This window comes from Giraffa tippelskirchi, chromosome 3 (genome assembly GCF_054371585.1).
Source record: "Giraffa tippelskirchi isolate mGirTip1 chromosome 3, T2T-mGirTip1v1.2.pri, whole genome shotgun sequence".
Classification (NCBI taxonomy): domain Eukaryota; kingdom Metazoa; phylum Chordata; class Mammalia; order Artiodactyla; family Giraffidae; genus Giraffa; species Giraffa tippelskirchi.
Window position 1 is genome coordinate 153,003,133 of NC_137277.1, and position 13,026 is coordinate 153,016,158.

The 13,026-nt window shown below is 38.2% G+C and overlaps 1 protein-coding gene across 6 annotated transcripts in view; it reads left to right on the plus strand.

Annotated features, from left to right (window-relative positions):
- ADAM23 (ADAM metallopeptidase domain 23) overlaps positions 1-13,026 on the plus strand; it is a 206,878-nt gene that overhangs the window by 25,861 nt on the left and 167,991 nt on the right. The window contains exon 1 of one of the 6 annotated variants that reach the window (XM_081577946.1): positions 40-331. The exons of the other annotated variants lie outside the window; for them this stretch is intronic. Coding sequence (XP_081434072.1) covers positions 287-331 — 45 coding nt within the window. The 5' untranslated portion in view covers positions 40-286. Of the gene's footprint in view, positions 1-39; positions 332-13,026 lie in introns of those variants that run through there. 6 annotated transcript variants of the gene reach the window in all.

Sequence of the window (13,026 nt, forward strand, 5' to 3'; positions counted from 1 at the left end):
GGTTGGAAAGGTTGCCAAGACCCACAACTTAGCGACTGAATAACAACAACAACAACAACAAAAGTTGATTAGAGATATGAAGTGGAGCTTCCAGACTGTTGATGATGTAGGGGTGGGTGAGCTAGAAAAGTCTTGACTGAATGGTAATCTTCCAAAGATGTCCACATCCTAATCCCCAGAAACTGAGTATGTTACCATACGTGGTGGTAAACGGTGGTTCTGATCACTAAATTCTGACATATGGAGGGGCTTTCCTATAGCAGCAAGAAATTCTCAGGACACAGCAATGTATCTGATACTGCAATTCATTTCTGACATTATTTACCTGGAGGTAGGTAAATCACCCTCATTTCAGATGCCAGTTGCAAGCCCTGGTTATTACCTGTACTTCTGACCAACTGGCTGTAAATAAGAGGTGCCCATTACCTCCTTGGGTTTGATTAATTTGCTTAGAGCAGCTCAGAGCTCAGAGAAACATTTTGCTTACTAGATCGTTGGTTTATTGTAAAGGAATATAACTCAGGAACAGCCAGGTGGAAGAGATGCAGAAGGCAAGGTAGGAGGAAAGGGTGCGGAGCCTCCATGTTCTCTCCGAGCCACCACTCTCTCTGAATCTCCATGTGTTCACCAAACCAGAAGTTCTCTGAATCTCCTTTCTTGTTGTTTTTAAGAATACTTCATTGCATAGGAATGACTGATGAAATCATTGGCCATTGAACCTCCAGCTTCTCTCCCTTCCCCAGAGGTCAGAGGGTGGAACTGAAAGTTCCAATTCTCTATTCAGGATTGGTTCCCCTGGCAACCAGACCCCATCCTTAGATGCTTTCCGAAAGTCATCTCAACAGCAAAAACTTAGTTGTGGTGAAAAAGGGCTTGTTATGAATAATAGGACACCTTTATGGCTCTTAAATACTTTCAAAAACTAAGGTCAGAGACCAACTGTTATGACAAAAGATGCTCCTATTGCTCTTATTGCCCAGGAAATTCCCAGGGTTTGGGGAGCTGTGAACCAGGAACCGTGGATGAAAACATATATATAAATTTTTGGTCATGTGACCAAATTCATATATTTCTTACAAATCACAATATTGCACATGGCAAATAGACCTTGTAGGTGTGGTCAACTTAAAGATGGGGAGTTTATCCTTGAATATTTGAGTGGGCAGTGTTATCACAGGTTCTTACGGAAGTCCAGATCAGAAAAGGAGATGTAATCACAGAAACAGAGGTTGGAGAGATGCAAGGAAGGATTATTACAGAGCTGGCTGCCTGATGTGCACAGAAGCTAGTGCTATGGCTCTGGCTTTGGAGGAAACAAAGAACTTTATTTTGAGGTCAACTGGCAAGGAAACAGGAGATAGGACTCAAATCTGTATCTCCCATCCAGGGTTCAGGGCAAAATTTAAGGGCAAACTTGGCAGAAGCTGATTGCCTGGTCTCAAAACAGTCCCTCTGGAAGCCAGGTTTCCTTGCTGAAGAACTTCTCCCTTCAAAAAGGGCTCTAGTGGCAGCATTTCTGTCTGTAAAATAACTCCAGGTTTGAATAATCAGCCACTTGCTTTAAGAAAGCAAAGCCAGTTTAAGCTGGTCAGTGCTGTTTCGATTTCCCCCTTTTTCTTTGTACGTTCCTCAGTCTTGAGGGAAATCATGTGCCGACTGCTCTAGCTGCTTCCTGCTGATTAAGGGTGTGGATTTTTATGAGAAGAATGAAATTATTTTGCACTTAATTGTAAATATTCTTGAGTCCCACCTTGAACTCTTACATCTTGGGCAATTATTGTGCTAGTGGGAAGGCCTTTTTAAGTATACAAGGCAGACAATATGTACAAAATTTTATAAGACCCATGAAGGTGTCTACAAATATCAGAAAATGTCTGTAATTTCCCATGGCTTTTGGCATAGCAGTTAAGTCAATTTGCCAGACATTGCCTGGTTCTGTCCCTTGGTTTTGCACCCCTTTTATTATATATGGTTCTGTCCCTTGGTTTTGCACCCCTTTTATTATTGGGGGTGGCTTGGTTTTTGGATTGTTTCTGACCAGGTCAGGCAATTTTGTGTTACCTTTTGGTTGGTCCTTTGTAGTTGTGGACTAGCAGTAAACTGTAGCCAGTGATTGGGTAAGTCACTGCCATAATGGGTTCCTTGATGTAGATAAGCAATAACTCTTTTCATTAACTGCTCAGGTATAAGCACTAGTCCTTGTTTGTTATAAATCCAGTCTTCTTTGGTTGTTTGGTACCGATCATCTAAATCTTAAGGTTCATTATGAAATCTCACTTCATCTGCTTTCTCTAGATCCATATCTGAATACTGAGACTTAAAGAGGGATAGGTCCACACTCGGGATGAGTGCTAAGGCCTTAAAATCTGGTTTTTTGGTTCTGGCTGCCTGTTTTAAGATCTCATAAGGCAAATTATTTCTGTTAGCTGTATAACATCAGTCTTTTGGTGGCCCTCGGCAATACAGTATGATTACTCCTAACATCATTATAATAGAGTCTAGTAAGGCCAGTAGCTCCTTCACATGTTTTTTTTCTTCCAGATGTTAGTAGATTGGCCCTTCTATGTGGTTCCATGTGTGTGCACAGTAGAGAAGGCATACTTAGAATCAGTGTAAATGGTTATCTTTTATTTAGCCCTAAGGTACAGGGTCAGAGAAAGCAATGGCAACCCACTCCAGTACTCTTGCCTGGAGAATCCCATGGATGGAGGAGCCTGGTAGGCTGCAGTCCATGGGGTCACGAAGAGTTGGACACGACTGAGTGACTTCACTTTCACTTTTCAATGCATTGGAGAAGGAAATGGGAACCCACTCCAATGTTCTTGCCTGGAGAATCCCAGAGATGGGGGAGCCTGGTGGGCTGCTGTCTAAGGGGTCTCACAGAGTCGGACACCCCAGTCCATGAAGTTGCTCCATGTGTAAACATTTCTGTATCTGGTCGATCAGGCAGGTTGGGTCTGCTAGAATAGACTTCTTTAGTATTTGTATACAGTCCACAAGCCAAGAAATACAGGCAGCTTCTAGAAGCCAGAAAGGTAAGGAAACAGATTTTCTTCCAGAGCTTCCAGGAGAAACTGCCCTGCTGACACCATAACTTTAAGCTCTAGACTTTGATTTTGGACTTTGGACTTCCAGAAGTATTAAGGTAATTATTTGTGTTGTCTTAAGTCACAAAATTGGGCTTCCCAGGTGGCTCAGTAGTAAAGAATCCACCTGCCAGTACAGGAGATGTGGGTTTGATCCCTGTGTCAGGAAGATCCTCTGGAGAAGGAAATGGCAACCCACTCCAGTATTCTTGCCTGGGAAATCCCATGGACAGTGGGCTACAGTCCATGGGGTCACAAAAGAGTCAGACATGACTTAGTGACTAAACAACAACAACAAGTCACAAAATTAGGGAAATTTGTTATAGCAGTAATAGGAATGTCAAGGATGACTGTCAGGCTTTTTCCTGGGGAATAGGTTGATAGTTTTGGATATTTGATGTGTGCTCAGTAGTGTCCGACTCTTTGCAACCCCATTGACCACACTCGCCAGGCTCCTCCGTTTGTGGATTTTCTAGGTAAGAATGCTGGAGTGGGTTGCCGTTTGCTTCTCTAGAGGATCTTCCTGACCCAGGGATTGAACCCACGTCTCTTACGTCTCTTGCATTGACAGGCGGGTTCTTTAACACTAGCAACACCTATGGGAATAGGCTACTATTTCTCAATATAGGAAAGTCTGGGAAGGAAAGAAGGCTAAGAGGAAACAGAACCTGCCCTCTCCAGGCGGACAGTTGGTCATCATTCGGATATGTTGATGGCTGAGTTGGCCTTGGTCTCAAGGGCAGCCTGGTGTGCGATGGAAATGTGGGAGCTACCAGCATATAAATGGTATTTTGAAACCTGGGGTTTCACACCCCTGGAGAAAGCATATTACATTAATCATGGAAAGACAGCTTAGTAACTTCTAAACAGAGGCCACATACAGACTTATTCCCCTTCATTTTTTGCTGTTTAAATTACAGTTGTTTTCTTTTGAGTCACCAAATGACATTTCAAAAGATAATAATAAGCTGCCACTTTGGAAGGAAAAAAAAAACACATTAAGCATCCTTTTAAAAGATCACATTTCTGGACTGTATAGATTGTTGAAGTATTTCTTTATTCATTGCTTTTGAAGAATACATGTGAGCTCACTTAACAGATTTAAACCTAAAGTTTAATTTGGGGGAATTTTTATGACTATAAGGTTTTAAGAATTTGTTTCTTACCAGGTGGATAACCTTTACTTTTGAAAGAACCAAACTCCCCTTTCTGTTGGTATCAGTTGCTTCTTGCTGTTTTGTTCCAAGGGTCTCAGTTGAAAATGAGCTTTGAAATTAAAATTAAATTTTGTGTAAAGGCAGCCCATGTAGAAGAATCTATATAAACTCAAGTTTCTCCTGAACATATAGATCAGGGGTTCTCAACCAGGGACAGTTTTGTATTCCCTGAGGGACATTTAACAGTGTCTGGAGATATTTTTGGGTGTCCTTATGGGGATGGGATGCTACTGGCATCTCCTGGGTAGAGGCCAAGGAGGCTGCCAAACATACCACAATGCACAGGATAGCCGCTCCCCCCACTTTACATCAAAGATGTATGTAGCCTAAAATGTTAGTAGTGCTAAGGTTGGCAGACCTTGTAATAGAACTTGTACACCTACAGCTTAGGAAAATGGGAATTATTATCTTTCTGTCCCTTTGAAAGTGAAAGCCGCTCAGTCGTGTCCAACTCTTTGTGACCCCATGGACTGTACAATCCATGGAATTCTCCGGGCCAGTTGGGTAGCCTTTTCCTTGCTCCAGAGGATCTTCACAACCCAGGGATCAAATCCAGGTCTCCTGCATTGCAGGCAGATTCTTTACCATCTGGCTTCCACAAGGGAAGCCCAAGAATACTATCCCTTCTCCAGCGGATCTTCCCAACCCAGGAATCGAACCGGGGCCTCCTGCAGGCGGATTCTTTACCAACTGAGCTATCAGGGAAGCCCTCTGTCCCTTTACATATATACTGTTCCTACATAAATCTGATTGCTCATTGAGCTGGGAGACTTAGTTTTGCTGCCTAGTTGCAAGTACTTCAATATTCTTGCACATTCTATATGTTATTTTGTGAGAAACTGGCTAATTTAGTGTTAACTGGTTTGGAAGGCAAAGAGGAGTTTGAAATAAATTTCAATGACTTCTTTGGGGGCTAAAATGAAAGTGCTAAATGTATTATAGTCCTGTTTTTGGGAAAATTTCATGTTGTATAAGCAGTTTTTATTTTGGACTGTTTATCAGGTAGTACTAACATTGTGCCCTCGCTAGTCATGACTAATTAAATACTGCCCTGATACAGTTATTTGCTTAATTCAGGTAAAAAAAAATTCACTTGAAGTAGCTATAATTGAAATAAAATAAAATTGTAAAAATTGCTTTGCTTCTTATTCTTTGGCATTATTGAAACAGAAGAAGCATTTTGATTTAAAAATGTATTAATATATTGAAGAAAAGCCTCCTTCCTATCATTTGCTAACTTAGGTAGCAGTCAGGAACAGATGTGGGAATAAAGACATTTGTACAATGATCTCAAGTCTTTTCACTCCTAGATGCCATATGAACTTTAATTAAAATTGCTTAGAGACTTTCAGAAACCCACATTATTTAGTAGGGTGTGGGATATACCTTAATTTCTTGCAATTTAAGATTAAGCCCCTAAGGGTAGATTGGTGCAGCTACTATGGAGAACAGTATGAAGGTTCCTTAAGAAACTAAAAATAGTTACCATATGATCCTGCAGTTCCATTCTGGGCATATATCCTGAGAAAATTATAAATCAAAAAGATACATGCATCCCAAATGGGCTGTGACGCACGAGGAGCTCAGCTCAGTATTCTGTGATAACCTAAGGGGGTGGGATGGAGGGGTATGGGAGGGAGGCTCAAGAGGGAGGAGTCTGAATACATATAGCTGATTCACTTCATTGTACAGCAGAGACTAATGCAACATTGTAAAGCAATTATACTCCAATTTAAAAAAACAGAAAAGAAAGATCCATGCAGTCCAATAAGTTCCATAGCAGCACTATTTACAATAGCCAGGACATGGAAGCAACCTAAGTGTTCATTGACAGAAGAATGGATAAAGAAGATGTGGTATATATACACAATGGAATATTAACTATAAAAAAGAATGAAATAATGCCATTTGCAGCAACATGGATGGACCTAGAGGTTAGCATATTAAGTGAAGTAAGTCAGATGGAGAAAGAAAAATACTGTATGATATCACTTATATGTGGACTCTAAAAAAAAATGATATAAACGAACTTATTTACAAAACAGAAATAGACTCACAGACATAGAAAATGAATTTATGGTTACCAGAGGGGATAGTGTGGAGGTGGGGAGGGAGAGATAGATTAGGAGTTTGGGATTAACATATACATACTACTGTGTGTCCCTGGAGAAAGGAAAGGCTACCCACTCCAGTATTCTGGCCTGGAGAATTCCATGGATGGTGTATTCCATGGGGTTGCAAAGAGTCGGACACGACTAAGCAACTTTCACTTTCACTACTATGTATAAAATAGATAAATGACAAGGACCTACTGTATAGCACAAGGTACTATATTCAGTGTCTTGTAATAACCCATAATGGAAAATAATCTGAAAATGAATATATGTACATATAGATCTGAATCACTTTGCTGTACACCAGAAGCTAACACAACATTGTAAATTAACTATACTGTGATTTTAAAAAGTAGTTAAAAAATTAAAGTAAAAAAGAGAAATATTTAGAGGTTGTGCATTTTAATTCTCCAGGGGCATAACAAATTGAAAAAATGGACTAAAAGTTTCTTGTTAATAAAGAGAAGAAAAGTCAAGTAAAAAAAAAAGATTAGGCCCCTAAGATTGTAGATTCAGTTAGCAGGTTAAAATCACAAGATGTATACCTTAAAAAATTCCTAAAATGAGATCTATGACAGTGTATTTCTAAAAGCAGTGACCAGTTTGAAATATTAAAAGTAATTAAGATAGGACCACTTTCAGAATATGGAGGTGGACTTTTGGAAAATCAGAGATAAACATTGTATTGTTTCTTTGGAATACTTAATACAGATATGTTAATACTTTCATTTGGTTTGTTAAAGAACTAACATACTCTTTTGCTAATCATTCTTTTGTAATTTTAACACACACACACATATATATTTACACAAGACATATGAAAATGATGCTCTTGGACTTCAATTCTTTTGGGGGAATTTGTAGTGCATTATATACCACTTGGATTCCAAAGTGGTACTGTTGTAACAGCAAATGTTATTGTAAAACCCAGTGAGTGAGTTTCTTTGTACTGACTTCTATCATCCCCTTCTCCCCAGGTATCTTAGCTTTCTCATTCAAGCCCAAATTATTTTAGACAGTAAGTTGTCTGCTGAATGGTACTCTCCTCATTACTTCTTATATTGAAATATTTTTGTATCCCCAACATTCATTCATTCATTCATATGCTCAACTGTTCATTTGATCATCACTCAGTAAATGTTAATGAAAAGATGTATCTATATGCTTATATCTAACTGCTAACTCCACATTTCTGCTTATATATACAATGTGCATATCAAACTTAATAGATTCCAAATAGATGTTCTGAATTCTCACTACCACTTTTTCCTTCTGTAGCATTCCCCATTTCAATACATTGCTCACTCCTTCTGGTTATTTAGGCCAAAATTTCTTGGTTCCCTTATTTCATTTATAATCCGTATCAGATCTGTAAGTAACTCTTGTTGACTCTGCTTTCACTGGCTACCCAGAATCCGACCATGTCTCATCAACTCCACTGTTACTACCCATGTTAAACCCATCATCAACTCCTGCCTGGATTATTGCAACAGCCTCTTAACTGGACTTTCTGCTTTCTCCCCTAGCCCCTCACCTTTAGTCTTTTGTCAATGCAACATCCTTAGTGAATTTTGAAAAATGAAAGGCAGGTCTTGTGACTCCTCGGCTCAAAATCCTCAGTGACTTCCTGTTTCATTAAGAGTAAAAGGCAGAGGACTCACAAGATCCTATATAGCTGAACTTCTCTAACTTCAATTGCTTTTTAACTTCAATGCCTACAACACTCTGCTTGATCCAAACTGGCCTTATTGCAGTTCTTTAATATACCCACTATGTTCCTCCCTTAGAACTTTTGCAACCACTGTTCTCTCCACCTGGAATTCTTTCCCCAGATATCCTTGTGGTTTGTTCCTTCATCTCCCACTCTTTGCTCAAATGGCACCTTTTCAGAGAGTTCTCTCTGTCCACTTTATTTAATACTGTCACTTCTTCATACTGTACACTCCCTTTGCCTCTTACTTCCTTTATTCCTTTTACCTATAGCGTTTATCACCATCAAATGTGGTTACATTTATTTGTTGATTCAATTTCTCCCCATTGCCCCTCAACACATTCTAAAATATAAACTCAAGGAAACTGGAGCTTCAGGTTGAAACATGGTAGATACAATAATTATTTGTTGAATGGGTAAATGATTTCATGTGTGATGTAGAAGCCAAGGAGGTCACATATAATCTGAGGAAATAGATGTGTTCCAAAGTACTATTTTTATTTTTGTATGTCTTCAAGGTTTGATGTAATTATAGGTTCTCATTTGGAAATAAAAATGAGCTTTAATGAACCTAAAACATTCTGTAGTCATAGGGAGAGCTATCATTTGCTTTCTAAAATAATCAGAATATTCTGCATAGCAGTCAGTATTCGAAATGCTGGTTTTAAAAATTGTGTGACTACGGGCTGTGGTTGGCATTTTGAAGAATTCTATCGAAGTTGAATGTTAGAGAAGATGAGGTCACGTCAATATTAGCTTTTCTACATCTAACTTTGAGTAAGGTATGTGTAGTGCCCATGTTACTTGTTTTGAGTAATATTATGATACACGACAGTTGTGAGCCTCTGTCCTGGAACAAAATTTAATAGCGTGACTCTTGAAGCCTAATGGCATCTCTTTGTGAAATGGGAAAATCCATTTTTGGTTTGGCTCCCAGTTTGTAAGTTACTCTTTTCATGCAAAAGGGCAGAATGCAACCCTTCCACGGCCATAACTAAGATCAGAAGGACAGAGCCAGACACAACTGAGAACTGGAAAACACAGAACTCTTTCTAATCCATAAATGTAGACAGAGCTGGGTCCTGTCTACCCAGGACCTGTCTACTCTACAAGACAGAGCTGAGTTGTAACATACAACTTGTGACACACATCTTCCAGAGGGTAGTTAAGGGAAGCAGAGACCTCTTAGGAATACTGTTGTCAAATAGCTATGTATGTGCCATGAACTCATAATCAGAGCCTGAAACATTTCTTCAAGTAGACATTACAGAGCTGGTCTAGAGATTCCAATACAAATCAGTTCTGGGCAAGAATAGTGTTAGGCCCACCAATGAACATCAATGGAGTCAAGGTAACTCAAGAGAAATCAGGCCTGGACAGGTCTGCTTAGCCTCTCTAGATTATACATTTTCAGTAGTTTTTAAATGAAGGAGACATGGACATTAATATTTGAATTTGTGCTGTATAATTTATGGTTTGTTGTATATAAAAATGCTTAGATGAACAGTGTAATTACTGTCTCATTTTGTATTTCAGACTCATTCATTCTTAATTAATCCTTATGTAGTCATCTTAAAGATCCAAGTGAAAGAATTTTCTTTTGCTCTAGACAGATATTTGAGTTGACTTGAGTCCACTGGACTTCATAGGCAGCATTCCAAGGACCAGAGTGGGAAGCCCAGGAAAGTAGGGCTTATCATGGAGAGCTGCCTCTCAAAGCATTTATTTTTTCTTTCAGGAAAGTATTAATGTTAAATAAGCAAATTAAAAAAAAAACTGTCATGTATATGAGTCAAAGACATTAAGCATGGAGCTTGGTGTTTCTTTTTTGTTTTCTGAACCTTATATCCTACTTCTGTTCTTTTATTTAAGTTATTTAGTGGGTGTTCAGTAATTCTTGCTAGAAAGACAGAATTTGTTCTTGTTTTATCATGAAAGTGTCAGCAGCGAGAGAAGCACTCCTTGGAGACACACAGTTTGGTGATGTAGAAATGGACGAGGAAAAAGAACGTGGTGAATCACACCTCAGCTACTAGATTAATGCATCGAATTAAATGTTACTATTCAGAAAGGCAGCAGAGAGAAACTGCTTCCATGGTAACTGTTGTCAGAGTTGTATTTTCACTCATCGTTCAGAAAATATATGAAAGTTAAATAATATAGCTGTAGTGATACTTGTAATGATTTACTCATTTTCAAATGGCAAGAGCCCTAAGGCTTATGATTTCATCTCTCTCTTGAATTGGCATTGTCGACTTATATCCGCCAACATTAATCACTAAGGGTAGATGTATAGAAGACGGTTCATATAAATGTCCATAGATGATTTGTCTGTGAAAGTGTATTATTAACAAAGTTCTTTTGGGTTGCTAAATGATCACTAAGGAAAATCTTAATGTGACCCATTAGGGCTTAAAAGACCCCCTCGAGCCCTCTAATAATATTAGAGGTAGCTTCTCTTCTTTGGCTGATCATGAGGAATTTTGCAAATACATTTTTAGTAGAGATAACTCATGATTTATTCACTGAAATATCTGATGGATTATCTGTGCCTATTTTCTCTCTCCTTCAGTGTCTGTCTTTTGTCTGAATCCTGCTTTGAGAGCACCTCAAACTGAGGGGTAGGTTAAAAAAGGAAGGAAGCTGAAACTGGATTCTTTTTAAAACTGGTTTATTTAGAAGAGCGCTCTTATGAAAGATTTGGTCAGAAATTAGAATTCAACCTGCTGTCCTTTTTTTCTGTATTATCAGATTGGATAATTGGATGTTGGCTAGATTTCTTTCAGAACAGACGTTCTATCTTCCTTGGTGAGGCTGGCACAGAGAACAAGGTCAAACGGTGTCCTGCTTCTTTCACAGGGAGAGCCTGATCTGCTATGACCTGTGCAAAGTCTGCGCTTTGTTGGTGGTTTAGTATTGTTTCTGTAATATCCGTCCAGGCTAGGATTTCCGCTTCCTAGTTTAAGGGTGAAAGATAGATTAATTAACAAAATATCTTAGTATTTGTTGGACTTGTATGTGTTCGCATGACTTACTGATCTCGTGTATTCCTTGTTTTGTAATAAATTGCCATGTTTTAATTCTCACAATTAAACTCCACAATCCAAACTTTAGTTTAACCCTCTAGAATGGAAGGCTTCCTGTCTTTTACCTTAAAAGCATGTTTCTTAAGTCTCTATTTGTTAGGGAACACTTTGAAATTTTATCCTATTGAATCAGTCCTAGAACTATCTGAATTCTATCTTTAAATGCTGAGAAAGATCTCTCCAACAAGCTCTTCTTAGTTCTCTCTAGACCTCAACATTCTCATTCCTCATATTTAAGTGCACTTACTATGTATACTGTATACTTGTTCATACTAAATTGAGTAGTCAATCATGGTTACATCATCTGTGGTGTCTTTATAAATAATATTACTATTATCATTTAACTAAAGCATTATATTTCTTTTTGGCTTCTCATTTCATTTCCCTAACCAGACTATAAACTTTTTGATATAAATACTCATTCTCCTGTATTTTCGGGCTTCCCTGGTGGCTCAGATAGTAAGGAACCTGCCTATAATGAGAGAGACCTGGGTTTGATTCCTGGGTTGGGAAGATCCCCTGGAGAAGGGAATGGCTACCCACTCCAGTATTCTGGCCTGGAAAATTCCATGGACTGTGTAAATACTCATTGTCTTATACTTTTACATCTGCCACGGTGGTACTTCATACAAGGTAGGGGTTCAGTGCAAGTTTGTTAATGGGTTAACCAATGATCCTGTGAAATAGAACATGCTAGAAGGAAATGTGATCTTCTTTCCCACAAGCTACCTATTTAAATGAATCTTGGGAAGACATTGAACAAATTACCTTAATTTGCAAAATTGCCTTCATGTAATATTTGCAGCTGTTCCACTTCTCAGGGAAATGATTCATATTATTTTAAAGACACGACAACTTGAACAAGGTCAAAACATAATACCTAATGGTAATTAGCAATACAGATATAAAATTTGCAAATTTTGCAGAGTCTAATGCACATTGGATTTTCTAGGAGGTGGCCAGCTATAATGGGAGGGAACTTTTAAGATGGAGCTGACTGATAACCTTTCTAAAACAGTAATACAGTTTTCTTTTTCTGTTTTTCTTTCTCCTTTTACTTTACCCCTCTCCTTTCTAAATTATTGAGCTCTTTCCATGTGGCCAGCCTTTTCTAGGAACTTTCTGTTACATTATTATAAAATTTAATCATCGCATACATCCTGTTGGTAAGCTATTATTGTTTATATTTTAATGACCAGGAAACATTGAGGTTTGGAGGCTTAAGGACTTCTGGCATGAACTTGGCACTTTTTCTCATTGAACCTTATCTTTCTTTGATGTGCAACCTTGGACAAAAAACATCATTTGACTCCTTTGTGCTTTTTAAAAATGTCTTTCTTCTAGAAGAGGCTAATAAAAAAGTCTGCCTTACTAGCTTCATATTATTCTAGATAACTGAGATAATTAAAACATAAGAAATATTGGGCATTATTATTTTTATTATATATGAGTCTTGATCGCATTGGTGATCACCAATGAGCAAACTTAGAATGAGGGATTAGAACAAGACTGTAATTTAAAATGATCTATTGATGTTTTCTTTTGCACTTTAAAACTCCTAAAACATGTTCCCATATTTGAGTTTTTGCATTACACAGAAAAAAATCCACAAGTTGGACTTTTATGTTTCTTTAGCTGTGGGATAAACCCAGATTAGTCAGGTACAGAAAAGCCTGAATGAGCTAAAAGAAAAGTAATGTATTTTCTTGTTTATTTATGATTATGAATCTTTGCTACACAGCTTTATTCAATAGAATATTAGATCGATTCAGTTTTCAAGTTGTGATTTTGTACAGCTTATAAGGAAATCTC